The sequence below is a fragment of the Mercenaria mercenaria genome, unplaced genomic scaffold, assembly GCF_021730395.1.
Source record: "Mercenaria mercenaria strain notata unplaced genomic scaffold, MADL_Memer_1 contig_708, whole genome shotgun sequence".
Lineage (NCBI taxonomy): Eukaryota > Metazoa > Mollusca > Bivalvia > Venerida > Veneridae > Mercenaria > Mercenaria mercenaria.
The window spans coordinates 37,156-48,603 of record NW_026463602.1 but is presented as its reverse complement, the minus strand read 5'-3'; the positions used below and the strand labels follow the sequence as shown (position 1 = coordinate 48,603).

General features: G+C 32.0%; 1 protein-coding gene across 1 annotated transcript in view; it reads left to right on the top strand.

Moving 5' to 3' along the window:
- The first annotated feature begins 1,385 nt into the window (after nt 1–1,385).
- The window catches only part of LOC128554745 (glycoprotein-N-acetylgalactosamine 3-beta-galactosyltransferase 1-like), a 46,698-nt gene continuing 36,635 nt past the window's right edge, over nt 1,386–11,448 (top strand). The window contains exons 1-2 of the mRNA XM_053536060.1: nt 1,386–1,876; nt 2,055–2,219. Coding sequence (XP_053392035.1) covers nt 2,060–2,219 — 160 coding nt within the window. The 5' untranslated portion in view covers nt 1,386–1,876; nt 2,055–2,059. The remainder of the gene's footprint in view (nt 1,877–2,054; nt 2,220–11,448) is intronic.

Below are 11,448 nucleotides of genomic sequence, written 5' to 3'. Positions count from 1 at the left end.
CTCCCAAACCCACCCCCTACGCCGCCCCAATGCTAAAATCGTCCATACGCCCCTGTAATATTGCGCGACTTTAGGGGCATCTATCCACATACAAAGTTGATAACCTTTTTATTACATATCCACTATCAAGTGATTAATTTATATCTAAATTATCGTTCTGTCACGAAAGACAGGAAAAAATCAAACTGATGCGCATTAATATTTTCCGCGAAAATGACGTCAACTTGTTGTCGCAACGTGCGCGTGGACGCCATGGACGTCACGCGATTCACGCGTTAAGAAAACATGTCACGTCCTATATTAGTCCAACTCATGACGTAATTATAACTTTCATTTCATTTCAGTCTGATAAATTACTACGTGCCAGTATCTAATAGGTCAGATTAATCAAAGTGTAAAAGTAAACAAAATGTTGCATAAATTACAAATTAAACAAACGCACAATAGCAACAAAAATCTAAAGAAACGAGATCCGCAATGGACAGACCGTCAGGGGAGGTAACTAGAGTCACGGATTGGGACTAGTCCGATATGAAAGCGTTCAACGTCATGATATGGAAAAATATTGCACGATCGCGGTCCATTGAAACCCAATGGAAAATAATTTTAGGTATGTAATAATCATTTTTATTTCCTCTCATGTATGATTTACAATCGTGCATTGTATACTGACTATACTGACATAATTTTATATAAAACCTAAATGTTTGGAGCAACACTAACGAGTTTTTACATTGTTCACATTGTTTAATCGTTTTATTTATTTTTTTTTTTTATGGTAATCGCTCTAATATCCATACGATGATTATATTAATTGAAATGTTTTTTTTTTTTTTATTTAATTTTCATTTTTTCATATTTAAAACCTCTTGCTGCCCTTTCGGACAATTGGTATCAAAATGCACGAAAAAAAAAAGCGATCATAATTACGGATAAATTGAATGGGCGGAGTAAAAGAAGTAAGGTTCATTCTAATGTTTGAAATCTCAAGAAATTTTAATCGAACTTCAACTTCATACGTTAACTTCGCAAGAGACGTTGAAGGGGAAGGCGAAGGTTGAAATCTCAAACTCTCTAATATCAATTTACCGGGTTTTGTTTGAAGCATTCAAAGTGAAACGGGGGCAAATGTTCAAACGGGAAAGATGTTCTTAACGGGTAGAATATAAACAGTTCACATTAATCCAGACCAGCATGATTAATATATAACAATAAAGGCACAAAAAAGACAATGTAGTATTACTGTTCTTGGATAATGCAATACTCACTTTACTCTAATATTGTGGATATAAACCAACACCGTTTAACACTTCGGCATATTTAGAATAATTCAACTATAAACATTATTTCGATTCGAACAACATAGTGAATAATGTAAACTAGCATTTGTTAAATGACTAGTCAAGAAATTAAATAACAACTGTGTACCTTCCTTAGAGATATTATGGTCATTATTTAGGTGTAAATAAATAGTTTAGGGCAATGCCCTCTGATACAAAATATCTGTACTTAGTATATGCATATTTGTTTTATAAATTTCTAAAAAAAATATGTGAACAGTTATGATCATGGTTCAAATGTGTTATGTTGATGACTCTTTCTCTATATATACACTGCAATGTAAAATTTACAAATACATATATAACAGCAAAAGGATATTATTCTAATCTTTTGTATATGTAAGGTTAAATTATCTATATGGTTTAAGTGATGAAAACTAAGACATACTTCACTTGATATACCACGTGAAGCATATGTGATATTACTTTCAACAAATAAGCCACATATTGTACTTAATTGTTAGTATACATAGGATATAAGTCATATTATCTTTGGTGTACAGAATTTGTTACGGAAGCTAGGATACTATTTAAAGGTATAATTATTTTCAACTTACTTTTCATAACTTATACTTAAATGTTCTTAAATGAAAAATAGTTTATATAATACAGAGAATGTTCCGGTAATATTTTAGGAAGTAATGTAAAGGGGTTATATTTTAAACTAATAAAACATAACTGTTTTTGTGTAATGACATCATTTTATTTATTCAGATAAAATGGCGTTGCTTTACACAATCTGTATGGATATTTGTCATGGTGACCTTGTCATTAAATGTGGTTTTCCTCGCCAAGCATTGATAGTGGCGGTCTGCATAGCGGTGAATATTATCGTTGTTACACAGTTCAAAAGATATCCTGTTGTACCAAATACGAAAGGTTTGTATATATTGTAGTAGGGCTGAGTATAAAGGTGCACTTATACTTCGTTGCTATTGAGTTACCTTATATAGCGGCGTGCTAGAGTGTCCCCCTTAGGTGTGGGATGTCCCGAGCTCATTTTCCGGTCAAGGCTGATGTATTTTCAGTAAGTTTCATTTCTATCTTAGCATAAACAAACATAAAATGAGTCTAGCTCTTCGTGTCTTATTCTAAATTTATTTTATAAAGGATAAGCCAGATTGATAAAAATTGCGCCCAAAGTATTTCAGTTGAACTCCAATAAAAATGCGTCAGTCTTTCCAGTATTTGGTATACAATGCATGTTCTGTAATTCTGGATGCTGTCCTGCATCTTTAAACGATATGCCGATAGTGAGAATGATAAATCCGTCATCAAAAGTCAGCAGAGAAAAATCCTTTACATCGTAATTATTTGATTCTAGTACACAAACAGGATATTGAAGACAAATGGAATGGACATGGACAGTCAAGGATCAAGAAGTATTTGACCATTTAAGATAAGTGCTGTCATCACATCCGATACCGGTATGTCCACTTCCCGATCACACAGATGCTTCAACAAAATCCTCCGGGGCAATACTTTACCAACAACAAGATGGAAAGAAGCGTGTCATAGCTTATGCAAGAAGTGCCCTAACTAAGTTCAAAATTAATTATAGCGCATTTAAACTAAAGTTTCTTGCATTGATGTGGCCAATAACAGAGAAATTTTCAGACCTTAGCCATTTCTTGGTAAAGAGAGACGCCAATCCGTTAACAAGCGCAATGTTAGATGCTACTAAACAGCGTTGGGCGTCTGCATTATGTGAATACTCATTTGACATACATTACTCAGTAGGAATCAAATATGCAGATGAAGATGCAGATAGAATGAGCAGGTACCCGCACGAGAAAGTACAAGATAATGAAAACAGGATTAGGATAGATGATAAAACAGTAAAAACACTAAACAATACATTAAATATTTCTTATACTGAAACAGTGTTATTGACCTGTGGTCAGTTTTTTGAACGTTTGGAAAGTGTACAGTTGTAAGCTCGTGGGGTCCGTTGTGAAGAAGAAAGACAGAAAGCAATTGCATTGAATGTGGACTTAGATTATTCAGTGGTATACATTTTTATTTAGTTTAGTTTGTGCATAATTGAGCTAAAGAGCTAAATGTGATAGCGAATTTAATACAAGAGACACTAAATACACATGAAAGATATTACTTGGAGCTGTTGGATAAGTAACAGAGGAGGAAGCGAAATAATTAGAAGCATGGCGAATCTTGGGTATTACGTAAACAGAAGAGTGCAGCAGAAGTTCTTGTAATACTTTTAAAAGTATTTGGTAGTGTGAAGGAAAAGCCAAGTGATGGACATACAACAGAGCAAACAGCTAGCACTATAACAAATGCTGGCACTTACCTCCAAAAAGTTATCTTCATTTTAAGGAGATTAAGGGAAGGAGTAGTTACTAGGGATATTATCAAATATGAGGTACAGTCGCTTATGAGTGATGAAGTTTTCACGGAAGAAAATATTATGCATATCGAAAGGTTGTGCAAGTGATAATGTTAGAAGGCTAGAAACTAGAGTTTCGATCATATAAGTCTTAGAAAAAAATGTAATGGAATGGTGGGCACGATAGAAAAATTCCGGGAAAATGTCCTATACTTGTCATAAAAGTAAAATGAATTTGTGGAAACTGGCGTCACGTTCAGGGGAGTTATTTGAAGAAACATTAGAATTCAAAGGATTCAAGAGAAGCGACACAGAAATTGTGAAACAAGTTTTACATTTTTGATTAAGGAAAATTTTATGTATATCCATTGCCAAATGACAGGATATGATGAAATCAAGAAATGTAGAAAGAGTTTAATCATATTGTATTGCATTCTTCTCATGGCAATACAAGTTTAAAAGACATGCATACAAAATAAAATCTAGTAAACTCGAACAAAATTTAAGAATTTCATAAATGCATAAATATACAGATAGTATATAAAAGCGAAACTGTTAGGCCAAAAGTTTTAACAATATTAGTGGGCTAGCTTTTCCAAAAGAGTCCGATATAAAGCAATGCAATACTATAACTGGCAAAGAAAGGATCTAGTGAACGTTACGAAGAATGAAATCATTGAATATTCGCAGCGGCAGCAGTTATTCAAGAGGAAAATTAAGACGTTGAGTAGGAGAATGAGGTTATTATAATCCACATAGACTAACCGGAACAGGGACTTATCTGCCTGCCTGTACCTTTGTCACCAGAAAGGTCATTTACTATGAAACTGCCTTACAGCTACGACCAGATAGTTTGTTACAAATGCAGTGAGAAGGACCACAAGGAAAAACAACTGCCCATATATATTTATTTTGTAGGATTTAAAGTTGCAACAACACAATTATAGGTCTACTTTCAAGGTTTAGTGGTAGTGGAATACCCCAACTGCGCCTCCATGCATTATTTTATCACGAGCTGGCAGCCGGATAGAATCATTGACTACCGACTTTCCGTAAGCAAGCTAGATTGCTTCGGCACATGACCAATCAGCTTCAGTGCATCGGTTGTAGGATTGGATTAAGGCACTTATGGCTTAATTAATTAGCAAAACAAATTTATAATAGAAAGACCTCCGTCTAGTTTTAGAAATAATATATTACAGGAACTTCTGAAAGACTATAAAGACAGTTTTGGAGAACAAAAATCTGCAGTTACCTAGTTTGCATACAGGATTGTATCTCTTAAACAAGACACTGAAACTAGCAATATACCATCCATCATAGATGTAGCAGCAGCAGTCATTTAGTACTAGTGTTAAGACGAACTCTGAAATCCAAGTCTACCTATCGAACTTGAAGACAAACACAAAAATCATTGAGCTGCAGCCTGTCAACGTAGCTTAAAAAGTGTTTCTAAAGATAGAAAAGGACCATAAAAGAGACAGAGTGATTAAGGAATTGAGCATTGATGATACAGGCATATTTGATCCAGACCAAAAATTGCGCATAAGAGAATTGCTCTACAAGTAGAATGACATTTTTCCTGGACGATACCGACTTTTGGCATATGTAATGATATCAATCATAGGATTGATTTAAACAACAGTACACCTTTTAAGCAAAGACACCGTCGAATACCGCCATCTATGACAGGCGAGGTGCGTCAACATATAAAACAGTTACCCCCGACTTAGAATTTATGACCATCAAAGTCCCCTTTTTGCTTCCAATATGCTTATTAGAAAAAATAATGGGAATTTGAGATTCTGCAAAGACTACCGCTAGCTTGCCTTGCCTAGATTGGAAGAAATATTTGATAGTTTACATGTTGCTGAGTTATATTTTACAAAAGATATGAAAGTTGGCTACCGCCAGATAGATATGGAAGAAACACGGAAGGAAAGGACTGTATTTACTATAGTATCAATTGGTTTCTACAAATATAACAAAATGTCATTTAGTTTTTACAATTATGCCACTTACATATCAAAGACTTAAGGAATAATATTAAAGATACCTCAACATGAGATTTTGTGAAATCTATCCGAGTGATTCCATTATTTTAAGTGAAACATTTCGCGCCAAACGTAAATAACTGACGAGTAGATATAAATGGACACCTTGGAACGTTCCACAGAGGTACAAATAACGAATTCTAAAATAAAAGGGGGCGGGGGTGTATGTAATAGGGTTGAGAGAAAAAAAGGTGCATTTGCACGTCCTTGCGAATGAGTTAGCTTTTATAGCAACGTAGCAGAGTGTCCGCCTTTGATGTTAGAGGTCCTTGCTTTGATTACCGGTCAGGGCTAAAGTATTTTCAATCTGTTACATTAACTATATGTCATTGTTTTTTCAACATAAAATGTTCGCATATTTTATAACTAAGCAAGTTCTAAAGGTACTTTATCGTCACCCCGACTATATGTCAAATCGAAACTTTTCGACTAGGTGATTGAAGAATACACCAGGTATCCATCCGTCCACTATTACACCACGGACGGACACCTGGGTAGTATCGCCGACCTTTCCTTCGTGAGTCCTAAATAACTTCTAACCATATTTATATCGAACACTTTTCATGTAAATGGACACTTCAAACGTGTATGAAAGAAAATATTCCATCCAAACGTGAATATCAAATACTGACACATACAAAGCAAGATAAAAAATTATAACATTAAAGAACTAATAGATCAAGCTACTGTTCTACACATTCATATTGTGTTATTAAAAAATCTAGTTGTAGTGTTAAAAGCTTTGTTAGTTAGTATATCGATGCCTTAGAACATGCTCTCATAATCGCAGAACATTGCAGCATTACCATAACATGTGTTTCATGAATTGTACAATTACAGACTGAAGATGTAATGTGTATTTGATACCACACAAGCATGAAATGTTTAATGTTTTCAGCTCACCTGAGCAGTGCTCAGGAGAGTTTTTGTAATCGCTCGATGTCCGGCGTCCGTCGTCTGTCTGTCGTCTGTCAACTTTTAGATTGTGTATGCGATAGAGGCTGTATTTTTCAACTGATCTTCATGAGTAGTAATGTAAAATAAGGGTTTTGAGTCAATCTGACCTTATTTAACCTTTTGACCACTTCTAAAAAAAAACAAGAAAATAAACAAATTTTCATAGTACTATATGAAAACCTATAGTAAAATATGATTAAACACTTCTGCCAAATTTTTACCAAAATCCTGCCACGAAAACAGGGTCAGTTTAACCTCACTTAACCTCTTGTTTCTATTTTGTAAGTGCACAAAGTTTAAAACCCAGAAGAAAAATTTATATGTTCTTATTGGTTAAAATAATTTATAATAGTTTGTTCATTTTGTTTTACATTATTAACTTTTAGTATTTTATACAGTAAATCATACAACGGTACTTTGTCTTGTAACATTTTTATGAAAAATAAACAATAATATCCACAGTGTACTTGTTTTGTCTTGATATTGAACATTGTTGTAGTTTACGTTTGGTATATACTTAATTACTTCTTTCGGCGGAGGAAGCCCAAATGGATCAAAGTACAAAGTATTCAAGTAACAAACCCAATGTGTTCCAGGTCCAACAGAGTCGTTCAAATTTATAATTCCACACTCGTCCTTTGCTTTTGTTTTTGGTAAATTATTTCTACTAAATACACCCCTAAAGTTTGTTATACCGAGTTGATTTACCCATTGTTCAATTTCAAAGTTAGAAATAGGTTTGTTTATAAATTTTATTTTTTTTGCTATAGGAATTCGCCTGTAAGGTCTTCTCTGAGAATCAACCTGTATACCCCGACCATGTCCTTTTCCACTTAACAAAGATGTAATCAAAGGTATCCCTAGACTAGCAGCCAACATACCTAAAAACCCACCATTTTGTTTCTGTTTTTGTGTTAATTTAATCACTCCAGATCCTACTAGTTGCTTTCTTTGATTAGGTGCAAGATATGGCGATATAATATTTCTCTTATCATTAGCTACCGAAATCATACCATTTCCAAGTATTTTACTAACACCAGTACTGGCCAGCCCAGAGAGGGCTCCGATGCCCAGAGGAGCTACTATTTTTGGAGCTATTTTTGCTACTATTGGAAGAATTGTTTTTCCTAACAAACCAGGCAAAGCTCCTAAAAATCCACCATTTTGACCTTGACTAGACATTTGTTTTTTTTTGAAATTGTAATTTCTAATCCCTTGTTATTTCTAATAGACTTTTCAATTTGATTAATTTGTGTTTTTGTTAAAAGTAAAGGGAAATTTCCACGTAATTGTTCATGTTTTAATCTAAAAGTATGTGAAATTTTATTATTATAAGCTTGTGCTAAATTTTTCTTTTGTCCATCTGTAAGGTTAACTTTATATTCAATATAATTTGATACCATTATATATTTAAAATTTATTTTATTTAAACAATAACAAGTTCATTTCCAATAGTATTTATTTCAACTGTTTCTTCATACAATACAATTGCGTAAACACGAATATTAGCTGCTGGTGGAATATTTAATTTAACTGTTAATGTAATATGCTTAGGATCTTCTGCTATTACTTCCTTTTTATATTCCAAGTTAAAATGAACAAATCCAAATAAATTAGAAAAATTTGATCTATTTAGCAGACTTCCAGTGGTCTTATTATTTTGTTTATAATAATAGTTAATTACATCGTCATATATTCTTGATATACTTGTGTATTCTGTTTCTGGATAAAAAAAACACCATTACCAACTTCAAGACGACAAGAGCTCAAAGTGCAATTATTATTTGCTGCATTAATTTTAAATGTATCTAATAAATGTGGGTTATGTTCTTGTGAATTACTTTTATCAGGTCGTTGTAAATAAACAAATACATGTTGTGGTTTTGTTACACCAGCTGTTATTCTAAAGGTTATATTATTTTGTTGTGTATCAGTTGATTGTGTCACCATTTCCCGAAGGTATGACCATCTTGCTTTTGTAAATCTTTCAGAAATTAGATTAAGTCCAAATTCATTAAAAATTAAACGTGGAACCCACAAAATTAATTTAGTTACAATTACTCTACCAGCATCAGCAGCATTAGCTCTAAAAATTAATTCATCATCATCTGTCAGCTGCAGTGTTATTTGAATTTGACTTGGAGGTATAAAATTAGTTTCTAAACCTTGAAAAAATGAATAATTATTTAATAGAATTTTAGCATTTACCGCATTACCACCTTGGATTAATAACTTCCTAGTAGCAAAACCTTTATTATATCCAGCTTGATAATCACTACTTTCAGCAACAGCAGTAGTATCTAAAGAGATAAATTCATTTGTTCCAGTTGATTCTGCATAATCCTTAGATAGTTCAACTAAATCCTTTACATTTATTACCTTATATAAATTATTACAATCATATACAATTTTTCCATTTTGTTTAACCACTAACTGATCAATTAATGAAGCTGCATTATTAATAAGAGCAATTTGATCTCCACCACCGTAATCATTACCATTAGCAAGTTTATTTACTTTAAAACGTACTTCAAAATAGCCATTAAACCAATCAAAATATGAGCTTCTATCATTAATTGTAAAGTGATATCCGTTTTTTTGTTGCTTAACATTATTTCCCAAGACAGATATTAAAGCTGTATCTAATTGAATAGGAGTTAGTTCGTATCTTTCACAATATTGTTTTGTTCTAAACATGTATATATTATATATTATTTTATTTTTTATAAATTAATCTGTTAATACGTTTACGCTGAGCTAAAGTCCCAGATCCTGACAATATTCTATTTATTCTCATATTAATATCCTCCTCCTCATTATTTTTACTGTTATTCTTTTTTTGTAATTCCTTAGCAATTAAATTACCAACTGCCGGAGCAGGTTTCCTTTTAAATTTTTCAACAATTTTATCAGCAGCTAAATTTCCAACTTCCGTTCCAATCTTTTTTGTTCCACTTTCAAGTGCTGCTTTTCCTGCTGTTTCCAAAGCTTTTTTTCCAGCTGTGCTAATTGAAGATGCAACTCCACTTGAAAACAATTTCGTTAAAGTGTCAAAGATACCTGTACCAGAGATGGAATCTCCGGAGACCTCAGGTCTACCGTGTATAATTTCTTCTCCTGTGTGAGCATCAACATAAATAAATATTCCTTTATTTTTGTCATAAACTTTTTTGTACATTATATAAAACTAAAATTTATATTTCTTTTAAAATTAGTGTAAAACTTGTTTCAACCTCATTTAAATTGATTATTCTACCAAATATATCTGTAATATATATTCTTATTGAATTTATAATATTTTTATTAATTTCAGAATATCCGACTCTGTTTGGTTCTTTTGTAAAAGGATAAGCTCTTGTTAAATCTGCAGTACTTAAAGCATAGATAATATCACTGAAATTACCATCAACAAGTGAATTATCAATAAGATCACAATGAATATAAATTGTATCCACAGAGTTAGTTATATTTGGTGTTGTAGTTCCCCATTCAGTATTTCTCAATGTTTTTTTCTCAAATCCAAGCAATGTATCAAAATTTGGCATTCTTAAATCCAATATAAAATTATCATGAATTGAAATCAAAATCTTAAAACTACTTAAATCAAATTCCAAACTTATTGGAGCAATGTCTGATTTATCAAATTCATAATCACCATTACTTATAAATGTTTCTCTGATATAATTATTAATATCTGTGTAACTGTAAGAACCATTTGTAAATATAATATCTTTCCATTCTTTACCATTATTATAACGAATTCTTTTATTATTATATTCATCACTAATATTATGCCAAGAGTAGGTCATAGTGTTAATACTATCCAAACCAACAACATAAGTTTTATTTTTATCTAAAATTAAAGAACGACTAAATCTGATTGTAAAATCACTCGGAGTATTTTTATTATCGTTTTTAACTGTTTCAGAACTTAACACAATTTTTTGTTCCATTTATATATTCAAGAAAAATATTTTTTATATAACATTTCATGTTGTTCTGGTAAGAGTGAATTCATTTTTAATAATTGGTCTACTACCCTAATACCTTCATTTTTCAGTTCTTCATTATTATTTCCAGCATCAATCGGACCAGAAATTAACTCCAAGTCATTAACCAATTCTTCTGGATTACATGGACAAACGTTATAACCCTGTCCTCTAATTACTTTTTTAAATTTCATAGATCTTTTATTGATGGGTAATCCTGATTTTTCTGTTAATTCTTTAAATATTTTTCTTGAATGAATTGAATGTTTTTTATTATTGTTATATCTTTTATTAATCAGATCAATCAAATCATTATCTACTTTAGTGTTAATTACTTCCTTTCCAGTTATTCTATCCTTAGCAATTAATTTGTTTTGACTATAAAGTTTATTTAAGTTAATAATTAAATTACCATAATGTCCATTTGGTGAAACTTTATATGGGTTATAATATTTTATTCCTTTTCCCATATACTTTTTTCCTTGGTTAAGAATATCTATAATCGTTTCTCTATATTTTTTTTTAAATTACCCGACTTAGCTGTAAGTGCTTCCTTTTGTTTTAGATCAAGATCTGTGGGGTTTTTCTTTTTACTTATTGCACCAGATTCATTACCCAATGTTTTTATATCCTCTGATGCATGTTTTATGACCTCATCTACTTCTTCTTCAGTCATTCTTTTATCAGGATCTTTAGATTTGCTGTGAAAATATTCAAACACTTCTTGCGGTGTATTATATTTTTCTGTATCTAAAAGTTTT